This window comes from Alosa alosa, chromosome 9, assembly GCF_017589495.1.
Source record: "Alosa alosa isolate M-15738 ecotype Scorff River chromosome 9, AALO_Geno_1.1, whole genome shotgun sequence".
Lineage (NCBI taxonomy): Eukaryota > Metazoa > Chordata > Actinopteri > Clupeiformes > Clupeidae > Alosa > Alosa alosa.
Genome location: NC_063197.1, coordinates 1,731,354 through 1,750,484, shown reverse-complemented (window position 1 = coordinate 1,750,484; position 19,131 = coordinate 1,731,354). Strand labels below are relative to the sequence as shown.

The 19,131-nt window shown below is 41.0% G+C and overlaps 1 protein-coding gene across 5 annotated transcripts in view; it reads left to right on the top strand.

Moving 5' to 3' along the window:
- Positions 1-19,131, top strand: part of spag17 (sperm associated antigen 17) — a 268,746-nt gene that overhangs the window by 162,993 nt on the left and 86,622 nt on the right. For all 5 annotated transcript variants that reach the window (XM_048252172.1, XM_048252171.1, XM_048252170.1 and 2 more), the window contains 5 exons: positions 10,095-10,196; positions 12,060-12,140; positions 14,251-14,327; positions 14,421-14,532; positions 15,344-15,492. In XM_048252172.1, coding sequence (XP_048108129.1) covers positions 10,095-10,196; positions 12,060-12,140; positions 14,251-14,327; positions 14,421-14,532; positions 15,344-15,492 — 521 coding nt within the window. The remainder of the gene's footprint in view (positions 1-10,094; positions 10,197-12,059; positions 12,141-14,250; positions 14,328-14,420; positions 14,533-15,343; positions 15,493-19,131) is intronic.

Here is a 19,131-nt window from a genome sequence, read left to right as displayed (position 1 = left end):
ATAGCTTAGTGCTGTGAACAACAGCAGTCTACCTTAGTTGAATATTCCATTACATTTAATCATAGGCTACTGCAATTTAATACCATTGCTAGCTGTGTTTATGTTGCCACCATGCCATATCAGTGTAAAATGTAGCTCAAATGAAATAATACTAATAAAAAGACTCATAGCTCAAGTTGTGAACAAGCAATATCCTACAAATAATTTAAAGTTATCAAACTATGACAGTTTTATGAAGTGCTGGCAAACACATCTGAAATGACCACCATTCTAACTTTCACTCACCTGATGAGAACTTTGAACTCTGTACATTTGAACGTGTGAATACAAAATAGAAATAATTATCCCAGAAAGTCCCAGAAATATGACTTGAATAGAAGTTAGTTAGTTATTAACAAATAATTGATAAACGTTTAGAATACTTTGAGCACTGATGCAGTCAGCATAGGCCTCTTACATTGTTTGCAGGTATATGGAATCAGAACAATGCCATAAAGATTGTGTGTCCGTGAAAAGATATTCACATGTGTAATAGAGTTTTGTCTTCGAGAATATGATTTGCACAAGTGTAGAACCGTTTTGTAACTGTGGAATTAATTTGTCTGTGTGCAAAAAAAAATGCGTACCTGCAGAAATATTTTGTGCACTTGTGAAAAACATTTGTCCACAGAGATTTAGTTTGAATGTGTGTGGAACAGCTTTATAGCTACAGGCATGGGAGAAGTGCGACATCGATCTTTCGTGTGCAAACTGGATCTATGAAGCTACAAAACTTTTTTTTTTTTTACAAAACACGAATTTTGGCAGTGTTTTGTCGTCGTTTCTGAAGAGCCAATCAGCGAATTTTGGCACTGTCTTGACAGTTTCTGCAGAGCCAATCAACACATTGCATCGCCTACTGACTAGCCAATCAGGGGACGTCCTGCTTCACAGCTCTCGACCAGGGTCGGCAGCAAAGAGTCTAGAACAGAGCTGGTCTGCAGGCACAGAGCTAGCGAACTTAGGTCGTAAATCTAACAAGTTATGCCTTTTACAACAAGGTTTTTGATGGAACTGTGGTGTTTAATTTCCATAATCTTTGTTTAGTAAACGCATACAACCGTCAGTTTTTTGCTAAGCAAGAAGAATCAAGAATTACGATCCAAAATGAGTTGGCGGGCCGTAGTTTAGGGACCACTGTTGTATAGAGTAACCTGTGGTAACTCTATATAAAACATATTGATCTCAATGGGGCATTTTGCCCATGTTCAGGGTGGAAAATAAGAAAGACAGATTTGCATAAGACAAGTCAAATTGGTGTCTTTAAAAAGAAGGGATCATGGAGAATAAAGAAAAAAATATTTTAAAAATCTTTGTATACCCACAAGGTGTTTGGGTGATCTGAAAATGAGAACCAAAATAATTTTTCAGACTTGTGAGGTCTGCTGTTCAAACCCTGAAGGGATTTATTTTCTATTCATTGCTTTTTGTGAGAGTGTTTCTACTTATCTCAGTAAGGAAAATAAATCAAGAGCCTATGTTGAGTACATATGTCTTCTGAAGGCCTAAACAGAGCCCAGCCAAAAACTCCAATACAATTTTGATCAACTTTGAGGGACAGCTATGACCATGCAGGATCATCCAGACCAAACGTGACGATTTTGCTACATACTATTCCTATTTATGTACCAGCATGCAAAATTTGAACCTCCTACATGGTTTAGTTATTGCGCTGTGGGCTTGTGAACTTTGACAAAAAAAAAGGCCGAACAAAATCGACACCCCCTTTCCCCGTAAAACTGGCTGAATCTTGGAAAGTATTGATCTTACATAAAATATATTTTACAGTGTGTCTCCTGGGTAACATAGGTACACCTGGTATTTTTTTCAGAATTTTTTGAGACCTAAATGCGTGGGCCCTGGTTGAATTGACGTGGAATGACCCTGTTGATTTATGCTGTTTTGTCGAGATGTGGCGCTCCATAATGCCACTAAATGGATTTGCCCCCTTTCATCCCACACGGTGAGCAACCCAGCCACCAAAAGCCCTCAGTCATCCCCAATGTATCTGTATCACACACACACACACAAAGGACATGCTGTTGGATTTCACTGCTTCAGATGACGAATGTGTTGCAATAAGCGAGGTCCTCTCTGAAATGCCCCTGGCCTCAAAACCCTTGTATTTTTCATGACATGAGCATATATCCCATTCCTTTTTATAAGCTCCTTTTATGTTCCTCATTTTCATTTTCACCAACCGATACAACTAACGTTAGCTTTCGTAGCAATTATTTGGTATGTACTACAGTGGGCATTACTTTGAAATGGCCACTTCAGTCGCGCATTACGTGGCGTGAAGCTGCGTGAAACTTTAGTACCACTTTCAGCCACTGTGCGTCGCTCTGCCACTGTACATTGCTCTGTCAGTAGCCTGCCTGCTGCCCCTTCTGAAAAAGCAGGAGGCTACCTTTAAACATAATTGTTGCCGAGAGGAATCCCAGCCTACGAATTCAATAACAAAATAAATCATGCATAATTAAACATTATGATTTAGGCTACTTCGGTATGGCTTAAGGCTTGGCTGCACAGTGGTAACGAAAATCGAAATCTGCTTTTGATAGCCTACCGGTGCCGCTCCACAAAACGAAAAAATATCTTAATTTGTTGTCTACGTTATTGTCAGTGTTGGGTAATGCAACTATGCAAATCAAAACAGTGTCTTGTGCAAGAACTGTTCATGCAGACTACAACTGGCGCGGTGTAGCCTACACAACTTTGTTCAAAATTGATGCATTCAAGTTAACTTTGCAAAGTTAGTGTTATAGCCTACTTATCACAACGTTGTCAATCGCAAACGCTAATTTATTCTAACGTCTCTATACAGAACTACCTTCTTCATTTGCTGAGGACGAAGAGAAAGCACCTTTTTTTGATAATTGAGCCAGTAGAGAAATAACTGTTCAGAATTAATCTGTAGCCTAGGGTAGGCTTCTGCAGAAAACAATGTTTTAATACTATCTAGCAACGTTTTTAACAGGCTACGCAATAAAGGCTTAGACAACTATGACCCACGTTTTGGTTTCGTAAATTAATTTGCCATACCTCTTGACTGCAATCTAGTCAATTGACTGCTTGACAGGTTATTTTTATTTTTCTGTACAATAAACAAATACATCTGCTTTATGCCGCAGAATTACGCACTTGGCCAGCCTATAGAACGGGCACATTTTGGAAAGAATAGAGAATGTATGCACGCAAGAATCTGTAGGCTATTTGTGGCGGGTTACCAGCAAACAATGTTTAATGCATTAACTCAAGACGTCAAACGTTTTCTAAACAATAAAAACAGAAAGGATGCAGCAGGCAGCAAATGTAGAAGAGTCATTTCCATTGGAAGAACAAAATGCTGAATGAAGCCCAAAGATATGAAGAATAATCTGGCAAGTTGTTATTTTATGAAGACGTAAATGGTTGCGCTATAGGCCTAGTCAAGTTTGCAAGAAGGAGACATAACGTGTGAGCATGCCACACTATCCACAGCTGTGGTAGCGGGGGTAGGAGGATTACTGTTAGCGCAGGTTTTATATAAAATTCTTCAACAGAAGGCCTGCCTCGATTGCAGGCTTGCCCAAAATAGGCTAAAGGCCTGTGGTTTGCTCAGCTTACAGTAAGTAGGCTAAATAACAGACCCGCCACAATATGCGGTATGATGATTTTTTACGAATAAGATCTTTTTGGTGCCCTACGCGCACTGCATGTTCTTAAATAACAATGATCATCAGTAATATTCAACCATTATTTTGTGTAAATGGGCTATGCATTGGGTTAGACTCCAGGGGCCATATTCACAAAGCCTTTTATCTCACCACTAGGAGTACTCCTAAATAGCAATAAAAGATTTTACTGATGTAAATGTTCCAATCAATGATCCAGGCAGCACGTTTTCTTCTCTCTCCTTCATTTTACAGTCTAATTTTTACTGACTAGAATGGCTCGGGGTCAAAGGTCATATGGAATCGATTAATCTGCACTAATTTTTTTAATCAGTAATTTTTTCTCAAATTAATTAATCGAAATTAATCCGTTATTTTGACAGCCCTAGTTATTTTAGATAGATTGCTGCTGGGCTAAATGTCTTGGTTCATGTCTGTTAACAATTCATTGCCGTCATGGTGAAGTGCGCAGCCTATCTCGCGGTTGCATCCATTACAAACAAACATGCAATGTGAACGTCTGGGATTGGGGAGAGCACTAAATGCTCTACTGAATAAGCATGAAGTCAAATCTTTAAATGAAAAACACTCTTTACTAATCAAAAAAATAAACCGCTAATGAAGTAAACTTGTGACTATCAAAAAACTCTGTGATAACAGGACGTAACAGGAAGGCATTTGGCTGAGGTTAATATGCTCTATATTTTGTCCAAATGATGTTTGTCTATCATCGTTGCACTCGGAGAAAACCGGAATATTTCTTTATTAGGGCAGGGCAGGCATATTTCTGCCTATTAAATTATTTCTAAACCAGTCTGCTAAAGTCTGTAGTGAAGTCTGTGTAGGGTTTTCCAGGCTCCATTTCTTTTTACGATACACCCTGCTCACAAGAGCCATCTGCCGGTTGTTTGGGTTATTGCAGCATCGTTGCAGCGTCACTGGAAAAATAGAAATTAACCCTTAGAACCCGATTGACGCAAAGTGCGTCAAAAAACACACCCTTTCTTCTCTGTTACATTGATCCGGAACTGTTCATCGCAGCGAGATGAAACCTTTATTGCATGACAGAGCAGGAGTGGGGCTTTCCACCTTTGCATCATATTAACAGTCTATACTTCTCTGCGTTCACCTGCACCCATTACTCTCGTTTGAATTACTCGCGAACCTGTGATCGCATCGATATGGCAAGCATATCAGATGAAAGAGGGGGCACAGGGCTATCCATTGGTACCATGTTTATCGATCCTTCTGGCTTATAGAAACAGACGAAGTGACTGCAAAATAATAACGTCATGTACACAAACCAACGCTGCACACCCATTACTCTCGTTTGAATTACTCGCGGACCCGTGATCGAATAGATATGCCACGCAAAGAGAAGACTCAGAGCTATCATTTGATACCAAGTACATCCTTCTGGGTTATACAACAGACGAAGTGACAGCAAAATAAAACTTCATATAGCTGGACTTACCCCATGTTTTTGTCTGTTCTTGTGGCAAAGCATGTTTATAATCCAACGCTATCATGTGTTTCTCTATGGCAAAGCATGTTCATATTCCGGTTTTGAGATCCTAGCAAATTCCTGCATGGCATCCAATTCAAGGCTCACATTGCATCCCAATTTGTTCAACAAATAAACAACTTTTTGCTTTTACTTTGCTCATGGCAGTGCAGTAAAAAGTTGAGAATTATTATGACTGCATACACATAGGCACGCAGGCTAACACGCAACCTCGGGTCAAGTCAGGTCAGATCAGTTCGTGTCACAGATATGGAGCGCATAAAGGTCATTTTTCATCACTAAATAAAAAATGGCATTTATTTCCGTAAATCACACAGCACATATTTCTGTAAATTGCTCAGCCCCAGAGTATCCCTCCAACATGGCAATTATATTGCCCGATTCAGGACAGTCTGCCCTACACACACATGAAATGCATGTAGAGCTGTGAGCTTGCTGTGGTGAGATACATGTCTAAATATAAGAATTTTTATAATACACTTTTTATATTTTAATTCTTTAAAAAAAAATTCTTCAAAATAAAATCAATGCTAGTATTAATACATGAAATGATCAGGCAGATCTGGATAGCCTAGACTCTCCTGAAAAAAACAATATATAATATGTGTGTGTGGCACTTACAATGACCAGAATAAATCCTTATGAATAAAGGTAGTGAAAATGCCCTAAAAACAGCTTAGGGTTGTAAGGGTTAAATTCGCGTGATCCCGCGTGATGTCACGCGCGGACCGCGAGGGAAGCTGGCTAATTTGAAGTAATGCCCACTGTACGTGTCAACAAAACGTTCAATTTGAGCGTGAGTCAAGAATACGTTGTGAAAGTGTGCAGCTGTTGCAATGGATGAGAAGGCGGACTGCCACTCAGAACCAAAGGAGGAGAAGGCTAGCTCTAACCGACGCATACAGCCAACAACTCGCCCAACAACAAATGTTCAGAAGACGGATAAGGTACGTAAACAAGGACAGTTACATTTGCAGTAATGTAGCACATAAGGAAAGGAATAAAAACACATCACTTACACTGCAAACACACAGCTATCCAACTTCTTCCTCTCCTGAAAGTATATCCAGGCAGCTAACGAAAAAGTTTCCTGCAGCCAATTAGAGAGCAGCCTTAGGACACTTAGGCCTAGCCTTTATGAAAGATGTGCATAGACCACGCCTACAGTATGTAGCAAGGAGCTCATTTTTTAACGAATGCTGACATGACTGACAGTGTACACCCAATACATAATTAAAAAAAAAACTATTTGATATTATTTGTTTTACATGATTACGACAATTACTTACTATACATCCATGGAAATTCACATTGTTTAATGACAAATAAGCAATATCTGTCATTACAGAGACATATGAGTATATCCACGTGCCAATGCTTGGTGGCCACACATCCTGTCTACATCGACTAACAAAAAAGGGTCACAGAACTTCCGGATGCGAAGAGACAGTTTTATACTTTTATGTAACACCCTCCGGCTGTGGCTGACACGTGACACAACCAGATACAGAAAGCCACTTCCAAGATAGCCACTGGCAACCACTCTAGAATACCGCTCCATCTCTCATTTGTTTGGTGTTGGCTTGTCCACATGTTTCGTTAACACTCAAGAAGTGGTGGCTGCCATTAATCTCATTCTAAATATTAAAACACTTTCTGTGGCAGAGTTCAGATTGATAGCGCAAGGCTTCCTTGACAGAGGATTCCCTCAGGCTGTTGGTGCTATAGACGGTATTCGTATAAGCATCAGAGCTCCACCTGACACACCAGCAGATTACTTTAACAGGAAAGGCCATTATTCTATCATTTTACACGGGGTTGTGGACCACAGGTTGAAGTTCTGGGACATTAATATTAGGCGGCCTGGAAAAATGCATGATGCACGTGTCGCTCTACGACCAAGGTGAGGGAGGCACACTCCTGCCAAGGCAATCTGAAGAGTTTGAGGGAGTGGAGGTGCCGTTGTTGATTCTGGGCGATTCAGCATATCCTCTACTTTCTTGGTTAATGAAGCCATACAGTGAGGGTATAGGAGTAACACCAGATCAAGTAGATTTCAACTATCGCCTCAGTGAAGCTAGAATGACGGTAGAGTGTGCCTTTGGGCGCCTGGAGGTGTCTGAGCAAATTAAGTGACTCACACATTACATTCATCAGCCAAATAGTGTCAGCTTGCTGTGTCCTTCACAACTTCTGTGGAATACAAAATGAGGGGTTTCTGGGTAGGGATAATGCAGTGACTGAGGACAATGCAGTGACTGAGGAGGAACCAGGGGGTGAAGAAAATGAAAGATTAGGATATCCGCAGGATAATGGAAAGGGTGGGGGGGGTGAGATTAGACATGCTCTCTGTCAGTATTTCTCAAGAATATAAATTGTTTTCTAAAGAAAAGACAGATAATAAATGTTGTGATATAACATTGTAATTTATTATTGTTGTTGTTGTTGTTATTATTAATACTACTATTATTATTAACATTCTTAACAAACAATTCAAAATAAGTAATTATTAAAATACAAAAAATATTTCAAAAGAACTGCTGTGCTCTTATGTCATGTAACACAGAAGAGATGCCTCCTTTGTGGGTTGGGGTGAGGAGGACAGAGGAGGCCTTGGTGCCAGGGGTGGGGGAGTTGGCACGGGAAAGGGGTACTGGGGTTGTGGGTGCAAAGCTCCAATGAGACCATTCATAACTTGCAGAAACATATTATTTGTAGCCTGTTGTTGGGCTTGCATGGTTTCATCAGGTTTTCTAGAGCTTCAGTCTCTTCTGCCTGACGAACTCTGTCTGCTTCCATGATCTCTGCCATGAATTCTCTTTGGTCAGCCTGCCACTGCTGCAACTCCTCGTTGCTGTTTCTGACCTTCCTTTTTCTGGCCTGGGAGCCAGGGATGGCAAGCCGACCTCCCTTTGTACTGGTAGGCCTACCTGGTGCAGCTACATTGTTGACTAACTCCTGAATTGACTCAGGATCAGTCTCTGTTGAGCAAAATAAAAAGCGTAATTTTAATTTCCACCAACAGAGGACTCTCTTTGTTTTATAAAACAATGAAACTCCTTTATCTAGAACGTTAGTCGTCACTGGTGTAACTGGCGTTGGTTACCAGGCTGTTGGTTACTCTACGACATCCACAGGCTGAACAACCGGCTTGGTACCGAGGAATTTGTCCAGGTCCTCGTACCATGGGAACTGGTCCCTTTCCTCCCCAGAGCTCCCACTTCTACTGAGGCGATCTCTCGTCTTCACATTAAAAAACATTAAGTTTTTTAACCTTTAGCCCTGCTTAGGGCATAGCTTAGAGATGGCTTGACAAATGTATCATGGTGGTTTATTTAAACATACAAAGGCAACAAATTACAATACAAAAAACATGTTACAATGTGTATAAAAATGCAAGCACGAGAGAGTTGTTCCGCTACACAGGCCCGATTGGAAACGAGCCGAGACCACTTCCTCCAGGCTGAAACAGAGTGCGATTGCTGCTTTCACATATACCCAATCGAACCGATCTTTGGGGGAAACGCTCCACGTTCCATTTCAATTAGCCAGGTGTGAAAGCGCTCTAAGACCCTCACTATCCAACTCAATAACCGCAACCCTCATCCACTGCTTCATCTCCACCTGTCTGGACTACTGCAATGCCATACTCACAGGTCTCCCCTCCAAGGCCCTGGACAGGCTGCATATGTTCAGAACTCAGCTGCCAGGGTCTTAACAGGCACTAAGCCCTGGCAGCACATAACCCCCACCGTCATGCAGCTCCCTTGGTTAACAGTCAAGTTCCGCATCATTTACAAAATCCTGCTTCTCACCTAGTCCCTCCATGCTCTTGATCCTAAATACCTCTCTGACCTACTCCACCCCTACACGGTCCCTCTGGTCCTCCAACAAGGACCAGCTGGCTATACCCCGCACCAGACTTAAGACCTTTGGGGACAGGGCCTTTTGTGTGTCCGCCCCAACTCTGTGGAACCAACTCCCCCCCCACATCCGCTGTGCCTCTTCTGTGGGCCTGTTCAAAAAACACCTCAAAACACATCTCTTCACTGAGGCCTTTGGCCTCTAATTCCCCTCACCTTCTCACCCTTGCAGCCACACACATGCACACACACACTTACTACCACCCCTTCTTGTAAAGCGGCCTTGAGTTTCTAGAAAGGCGCTATATAAAACCAATTTATTATATTATTACTATTATTATAATAGGCCAACATTCCGCCATTCATTTCAATGGAGGCAAAAAGCGACAAAAAACAGGAATAACAAAAGAACAAGGGACAGTCATCCCAAATCTACAAGCAGGAGCCGTGCCGATATCTCAAAAGCTCTAGGAGCAGTAGCGGTGCCAAAAAGTGGGTGAACGGGAATAATAAGTAAACTTAAGAAGAACAATAGTGGGCTTGATCAAGACCACTAATAAAGTCAACTTAAAAAGAATAATACTATGCTTGAGCAAGCACACTAATTACATGACAACATGCATACAGAAAAGAAAAAATGTTGGTTACTTTCTCTTACAAGTCTTGCCTGTTGAATTTTTAAATGTCAAGTCTAAATAATTAGTCCATTGCTGTCATTGGATCCTACTCTTAGCTAATCCTACTCTTTCTGTCTTCAGCTGGTGAACCTCACTGCATCCATCCATGATTAGCATTGCTAGTACTGTCATGACTAACCACATGGACTGTTGAAACAGTGATTCTGTGGTTGCGAGTGGCTTAATCAAACCACTTTTACATGTCACACCAGAACTGTGTTTCCACGTTATTGTTTTATAGAGTAATCACTCTACCATCAAATGTTGTGTTTTACTATTGTGGACCTTTACGATATGTTCTACATTAATGCTATTTACCCACATTTGGTTTCAGGTTTGCCTCAAATGAAAATCTGTGTAATGAAGGATAAACATCACTTCTTCATATATTATTCTAAAAGCAGTAGAGGGATACAAAATGGATTCTCAATGCAAGGTGAAGACCCAAAGAGTTTAATTGGGACTTACATTTTGACAGCTGATTTGATTACAGTCCAATGTATAAAGTTGACAAAAGATGTAACTGCCACTGTACACAACATTACATTATATTTATAATTTATCACAACATCTACTAAATAATATAATTGTATTATTGTCTCTCTATGTATAAAGCAATGATCATCTGTTCGTCTGTTTGTCTATCGGTTTGCTCTATCGACTTCAAACTTTGCAGGTGTCTTGCTAAGGACAGAATAGAATATACACTGTTTCCCACAGAATTGGATTCAATTTGTGGCGGTAGCTGACTTGGACAAGGGGGGTATTAAGATCATCTTGGAAGTGTTTTGGAGCCAAATTCTTTGTGTCCTAATATCGTGTCCCCCCGTTTTGGCGTGCCACCCCAAGATTTGCAATGGCCTCCCCTGGCCACCCCTGTCAAAATTTCCTGCTGGCGCCACTGCTGCTCTGTCGCATACCTTAACAGACAGGCACTCTCACCTTAGCTTGTGTAGTCACGTAATGCCACCACTGTTTTGTGTGTGATATTTATTTTACTTTCTGACGAACCTGTCAGAAATTAAAATCTGACCTATCTCCTCATTCTCAATAGACCTCAACAGTCCCACCCCTCCTCCGAGAGAGCTTAATTTCCAGAAGTTTCCCATTAATTTCTCCAATAAAATAAAAAAAAAAAAAAAAAAAAATCTGTATACAAATAGTTTTAGACCACAGGCTAACCAGCTACGACGTGACTCATAATCATACAACATATTATTTCGAGTAAAAAAACAAACAGAAAATCCAAAAAAGACAAAGGTACAAGACTGTGTACATATTTTAAATTCCGAGTGAAGGAACTACTATCCCATGAGCCTTTTCAAACTTTCACTTGTACTTTTCCGTTAAATTAAGTCTACCATGGACAATTTTATGGCTTGTCTCTGTTGACTCAAGTTGTCAATAGAGAAATTGTATTGTATTCTTACTTCGGCTGTGGGCGGACTGTTGCGGTCTATAACATGGCCCGAACTTCCCGATCACAAGTCACGCACTGGAAGTGATGCCATAAGGTCAGGGCAGTATACAAACCAATAAAGTTGAAATTTTGACTTTTAATCTCATAATTACAACTTTATTTCTCATAATTATGACTTTATGTCTCTTAATTACGACTTTAAATCTCATAATTATGTCGCAGCTCTGTTGGACGTGGGCAGGGTTTGGACAGAAATATGCGGCCCAAACCGCACTCTAATCCCAACCCCTATACAGGGCATCGTTCCCAAAATTGATTACCTCCTCAGCTGAGATAATAAGCTTAGTTATATTTCCACTAGTGTTTGTTTGTATGTTGAGATATGGTATTTGCAATTGCTGGAGATGCATCTTTCCAAGCCAGTAATTTGTAAAAGCGAGATGCTTTTTAAGAAACTATCAACTGTAACAACCACTGTGGTGGAACCGTTTGAGGGTGGCAGCCCAGTGATAAAGTCGAGGGAATGATGAGACCAGGAGCAATGGGGAACTGGCAGGGGAAGCAAGAGACGTCAGGTTATCTGTTTTTATGGGTGGCTCAAACAAAGCAGAGACATAGCTGACAAAATCATCTCTCATGGATGGCCACCAGACAACTGTAACACTGAAAATCTTTTTGGACTACTTTTTTCAGACAGAAAATTGATAAGGAATTCATTGGGGAATCGATAAAGACAGAAAAGCAGAATTGACAGTGGCATCAATATTGATAAAATCTTGTCCGTTCCCATTCCTCTAATATCTACAGTGCTATTTCAAGCAATTCAAGGCCATGAAATACGAAAATCATACACTAACATAACCTTTCCTTTTGTGGTAGGGAGACACTCTAATCATCATGGCTCATTTTTTGGGGTGCTGTCCAGTGGAATGAAACTTTCTTTTAGTCATCCGAGCACAGGTAAGAAGAGACACCATTGCCATTGCACATAGGGCTGAAGTTATGTAATACTTATGTTATGTAATGTGCTCAGGGTTGTCAAGGCCAGGCTAGCTCACAACAGCCTAAATACATCTATGCTATTGAGTACCGAAGCCATGACGTAGCGTTGTCAAGGCAGCAATTTCACTGGATCTAAACAAATCAATTTAACCATTGAAATCACCATAGTGGTGGCTTTCTTAATCTATTTCAATAATTTTACCAATGTTTCTAAGACGTTAGCATATTTGTTTACACTGTAGGAATCACATACAACAACATATATTATTTTGGTCATATGGACTTAATAAAACGGGTAAGGATAGTTCATGAACTGCTTATTATGCACCTGTGCTACCTAGCACTGGTCTTCTGTGACTGCAGAGACAGGACCTGGCTGGACCAACATTTTTTTTAAATGGGGCGGTCTAGCCCAAAAGAATGGAATAAGATTACATTACGTTATGATCCCGAGCTGTAGGCATACTGATCTTTTAAGCTCATATTCGTAAAAAGCATGCTTTCAACACATCCAGATCATCTAAACATGTTATTTAATATATAGGCTGCAATAATACAAAATAACTGAAAAAAATCAAGTTACTCAGATATGCAGGTCTCCAAACTATGGAGGTAGCTGGTACTAGGATGGTACTAGGATGAGGTAGCTGCTGCTGCTCCTTTCCCCATCATTTATGTTTACATGTATTAATTTAGCAGACATTACAGTTGTAATGTATTAGGTTTGATTATTCTCACAGCTACTGTCTGCCCTGTCCCTACTTAATACCCGTAGTGCTGTATGTACACATGCGCAGTACAATAATGTTGGCAAATTGCTCGCAGTTAATTCCGTACGTAGTCCGTGGTTTCAAAGGCATCTTTCGGTCTCTCAATTCTGACGACTTTTTTAACAGTGATCTTTTTCCTTTTATATCTATGTACCAGTGCAATATATTGGTCCACTTTGCCCAAACTGGGCAGCCTGTTGGAAATAATCACGTCCTTCACCTTAGTGTAGCAGTAGTCGAGGATCACTTCTCCCATCGCGTTGCACGTGTTGGTTGTAGTATGGTAGTATGTCCCACTTGTCTTTAAAGCAGCTTTATGCACTTGTAATTTGTACAACTATGCACTTGTACAACTTGTAAACTTGTAATAGGGAGAATCGTGCACCTAACAGCTGGCAGCGCGCGGCAAGTAGAAAACCAGCCTTGAGATTTGGCTGACAGCGAGTCAGAGACATCTCGTAAAAATCGTGAAACATTACAGTATATATTACTCTTTGGAGATTGTCTTCACCTGTTGCTTGTCCTTTGTCTCCAAATCAAATGCACATGTACCATGTCCAGGGGGACTGGCTCAAGCCGTGAGAAGTATTTACAGCACGGTGCAGCTCCAGCTACAGGGGTGTTATGGGGGTGAAATGGTTTGAGAAGTGGCACATGGAGGAAGGTAGTGAGGTGGTAACTGGAGTCTTTAAGTGACAGGGTTGACCTGCTGCATGATGGTAATGGGACCAATATAATAATGACAGCTTTTGGCAAGGGAGTCTCATCTAGTCAAGTCGTGGGTGGTGAGACACACCTTTTGTCTTACAACGTACTCCGAGGTACATACTGTAGCCGTCGGGCGTCGGCATGGCTCCTGTGGTGGGGGACAGCCCTCTCACTCTCTCAGAACCAGTGGTCCACAGTCAGAATGTATGAGGGCTCCCCTGACCTAGGGAACAGAGGCAGTTGGTAGCCGAGAACACACTGAAAGGGGGTCAACCCTGTGGTCGGCTGACTGAGAGAATTCTGTGCGTACTCGGCCCAAGGGAAGAACTGGCTCCAGTTCTACTGGTGGCTGTGGCAGAACGACCAACTTACATCAAGACCAAGTTGTTTATTAAGGATTTACCAGGAATAAATTACTTATTGATTAAGGAAAACACAGACATATCAGTTATGTATTAATGGTTGAAATGTGTTCCTTAAACTGTGTTATTGATGTGAGTACTTATTTTCATGCTTCATGTGCAGAGTATATGTTGAGATAAAAAAAAGTATATTCTGGAAGGCATAATTCATTCTTACATTTACTGTAGGTAGACAAGAGCAGGAGAGAACTCTCCTGGCAGAGATGCCATCTGTTGTCACCTCAAATCATTGTTCTCAAACTCAGGTACACACAGGCATACACACAAGCCCCCCCCCCCACACACACACACACAGAATGTGTTTTCCTCACTTATTATTTGTACTTTTCTCCCTCAAGTCTCTTATGGCAGATGATACAGCTGTGCCCCTGGACTCAACCCTCCTTCAAGGATTACATGTCTGCACCCCTGATGGTGTCACTGTCCACTTCATATGTCAGGAGACCAGTGGTAAGTTTATTCTCTTAATAAAGCTATCCGATATAGATCAGAGATGGAAACCAAGTGAATACCTCTCTTTTGCCCCTAGCTTTCCAAACACATTACAGATCACGTCATTAGCAAGTAAACCTATTACATCATGTTAAAATGTTAAACCTGTTAACGAAATGGCAGCAAATCCAGAAGTGACATTATAAATTTGAAGCATTAATCTGGGAAAGCCTGCAGTTAAAGCGATGGTTCGGAGTATTTTACCTGTTGCAAACTGGTACTACCAACAAAATATATTCCTGGAACTGGGTGTCGTTAGACTAAATCCTTATGCATCGCTTTCTGCCAAGACTTTTATGGGCTTTTCCCAAATCACAGAAGTGACTTTGACTCAACGGTAGCGGTTGAGCGGTAGCGGAGAGTAGAAGTCATCAGGCAAGTGTTGTTTAAATAAACTCCTGGTGTACCTTCCCACCTCGTTTTATGAGTACAGAACTTATTTGCACTACTGTGGAAGTTTGGTAACATTCCGGGCATTATTAGTGGGGTAATTTATGAAATATACCTTTGGTTCTATTAGCGCACTAAGCCTTTCGGCTGATAGCACTAACTACTGACTCTGAACCATCGCTTTAAGTCAACATATTAAAAATCACAAATTTTCATGGAAACTGTTGTATTTCTTCTCCGAAAAGCAAACATATGCAGTGTTTCCCACAGAATTGGACTCAATTTGTGTCTGAGGCTGACTTGGACAATGGGGGGGGGGCCTGTCACTTTAAGGCGGAAGGTGGAAGATTATGTCTACTCACATTTTTGTCTTTACTAGATGGAGGGCCTAAGAAAGTTTTGGTACGTCAGAGCTCCATCCACCTCCACCCATCTCATGACGGCAATGATTGTACCAATACTGAGATCTCAAGAGTGATTACCACTGAAGGAACAGTGATCAGATACTTTAGAGATGGTTCAAGTGAGGTAATCAAACTCATTCAGACACACTTAAACATACACATAAGCTATGTAACTGGAGTTGTGTAACAGCACAGTCCCACACCAACTTCAACTTACAACCTCAGACATTGAAAGTGGACATTCTAGGACAGGGGTCACCAAATGGCGGATCGCGGTCCGACTCCGGACCCTGACATGATCCTATCCGGACCCAGACCATAATAATTTAGATTTTCACAGAAGATTTCAAAGCTGCGCTAAATGTTTCGTAGGTTAGGATAACAGCTTCAGGAACCATCATCTCGCTTGCTGCTACTCAGCCAGTGAAATCTGTGCATTCTGATAAAGTCGAGTCAGTGAGTAGGCCTAAAGTTACTATGGTGAAGAAACTCACTGATAGCGTGACAGGGAAAACGAGCGAGGAGAGGAGATGGGACGAGAAACAATCGGATGGATATGTAAGTCAGCGATAAGTAAGTTATTTTCAAATCATGGATTGCTCAAAGGGGAGAAAGCTAGACAGCGAGAACAGAGCTTTATATAACGATCAGGGCAATTACCACGCAGAACTGTCACGTCCATAACGTCAACTAAATAGCCCTACGATGGCATTGTGTTGGCATTATGGGTATGACAGTTTTGCACGGAATTGGCCTGGACCGACTCTTATACGCCAATTTGAAGCACCTAGCGCCAATTTGAAACTAGGCCTACCCATTCAACAGTGAACTGAGACCACAGAATATTTACGATTTAATTAAGAGGGCAATATGATTGATCCACCACATTCTTAACACATCCATTCACTGCCCAACAATGTGATGTTCCTTAAAGGTTTCCAGGATTTCAGGTCAACATTAAAAAAATTAAAAAAAAAGAATTAAACTTGCTGATTGATCCATCCTTGTCTCAGCTCAAACCTTATTTTAAGTTCACGTTAAGATCTTAAAATAGCCAAGGCTACTCAGTTTTTCTCCCCAATTAGAGCCTACTCTTATCTTCCTTATTTCTCCTCATTTCGAATGTTGCCTTTAGGCGACTAATTTTATTTCACATTAAACATTAGGCCTAGGCCTACAATTAGGCTCCATCCATCATCTATCCATCCAAATATATATTATGATTAAAATTAAAATTATATTATGATGCTCCGGACCTTTGCTTGAGGAAATTAAAGTTTAATTGAATACCCCTGTTCTAGGACATTCTAGGGTTGAAGTGTCTGTTTATTAAATGCCACCCCATCTCAGATTTTCAACAACAACCAGGGGGACAATATATTTTTCTGCATTGTCATTTTTTTTTCTCAAAAATATTTAAAGGATGGAGGTACTGTAACGGGCACCATAACTGGTACCAAACGGACCTGCGTCCACCAAACGTGTTTTTTGCACTAGCGGCATCTATTTTCTATTCAAATCCTATGCAGTTCAGCAGGGATTTTTTTTTTCTGCAGTGCCTGGGGTGCTTCAAGTTGAAATGTGTTCAACTTTTAGAACAGCACTGGGCTGGTCAATGTCACTTCTCTCTTGCTAGCCAAATAAAATTGAGGAAAGGCGGGACCTACACTGTCAATAATGTTGGTAGTGGGAGAGGAAAACTCAACCACCCAGTCCTATTATATCTGCTATTTTTTTTTTACCCTATTCACCTGTGGTGTCTTGCCTTGTATTCAACACATTGAACAAGAAAGGGTTAATATACAAAATTGCCCAAGGGATATCACTGGGCACCCTCAACTTTAACCGACAAAACCAGGTCTGACGCCATAGCTGCTGGACTAAAATGGTGACCTATGAACATGAACTGTTCACTTTGAACCTATGTGAACTGAACTTTGAACTAGTTCATGAAAACACTGGTAGTAGGCTACTACAACCCCAAATCAGAAAAAGTTTGGACATTGTGTAAAATGCAAATAAGAACAGAATGTGATAATATCCAAATATATGTTCATTTTGAATTTCATGCCAGCAACATGTTTCAAAAAATCATGTTTACCACTGTGCTGCTCTTCATTTAAAGGGGCCATATTATGTTAAACTCACTTTTTCTGTGCTTTTGTACTTCCATTTGGGTCTCTGATGCTTATAAACACATTCCAAGTGCAAAACTCCAAATGTGAGTCCAGGTGTAAGGCGCACACAGTCCAAAAAGGAGATAGGTCTGGTTGTCCTATCTGTATGAGATATGTCTAGGTTGCCCAGCTCCTCCATCACCAAGCTCCCTTCCAAAATTATCTTGATGAATCAAATTGAGGACATTCTGGGTTAACACAGAGGATTCACACTAAAGTTTGGATCTACGGCTTTGTACATCCAAAGATAACGAGGACAATCATGTAACCTGCGTTGTGTTGAACCTGCGCGATTCAGCCCTGCACACGCCCGGACTCGAACCTGTGAGCAGCAGCACCTCGGATCGGGAGGCGAGCGTGCTGACAGTTGAGCCAATAGCCCAGGCTACTGGCTCGCATGCCAACAGCCAGGGGCGTAGATTTGCGTGGGGAAGGACATGTCCACACCAATGTCAAATTACGACTGAAATGTCCCCACCAATATTAAGGTTGAAATGGGGAAAAAAACGCTCACATGCGCTACACAAAGAGTTAAATAATTTCTCACTTCAGTGCTGCGGATCATCTCGTACAGATCTTGTAATGTGCAGTAGCCTATAAGGGTAAATCAAGGCTGATTTGAAGTTACCTATAATAACTACCAGTGAGTCAAGAGGTCTCCTGCGCAGCATGGTGCAGCGCTTCAGCTTCACTTCACTACAAGGCATATGAAGTGCGTCCAAATTCACCCATTCTTCTCTGTTGAACTCTGTAGGCTACTCATCACACATGTGTCACATGATAGAGCCTTTTCTCAGCTTTTAAACGGTGCTAGCTAGCCACTATTTTCTGTGATAAACAGTTTGCGAGAAAAATAACTTCAAGAGATTATTCTCTGCACCCATATCCACATCCATTTGTCTCGGTGGAATATCGTAGGCCTACACACTCTTTATGCAACACATGACAAACCATATATCAGAATAAACAGCAGACCTTACCGAACACAAAGTGTAATGCATTCCTGTGTATAGTTACTGTAGCTGTTCCAGAGTAATCCGGTTTTGAAATAAACTGTAGCAAAATTCAACATGGTCTTTTGGCTTTAAGCATTTCTTAAAACTGAGCTGTGCTTACATCGCCTAGATATCTGTAATTATTAGAATCAGAGAATATACAGGCAGCTCACGGTTAAGAGTTTGAGTAAGAGTTTGTCAATGTAGCCATAATGATTTCTTTTCACAAAATGCTAAGCATGTATTTAAGTTAAAACTGAGCTGTGCTTAAATGGGTCAATGCATGATTTCATAACAGACCAAATAGAAAATAAGTGTAAATGTTAAATATAGCCTACATATCTGTACATATTCAAATCAGATTATGTAGGCTACACAGTATAGTTAGATCAATTTAGACAGTAGCACATTTTAATCATGGAGGGGGGGGGGAGGCTTTAGTGGGTAGTGTCCCCACCAAAGCTCAGACCAAACCTACGCCCTTGCCAACAGCACTCTTGAGGCAAGTATAAGTATAAGTATACAGTGGGCAGTGCTTCGACTTGGCCAGCTTCACTCGCGGTCCGCGCGTGGGATCACGCGGTATCACGC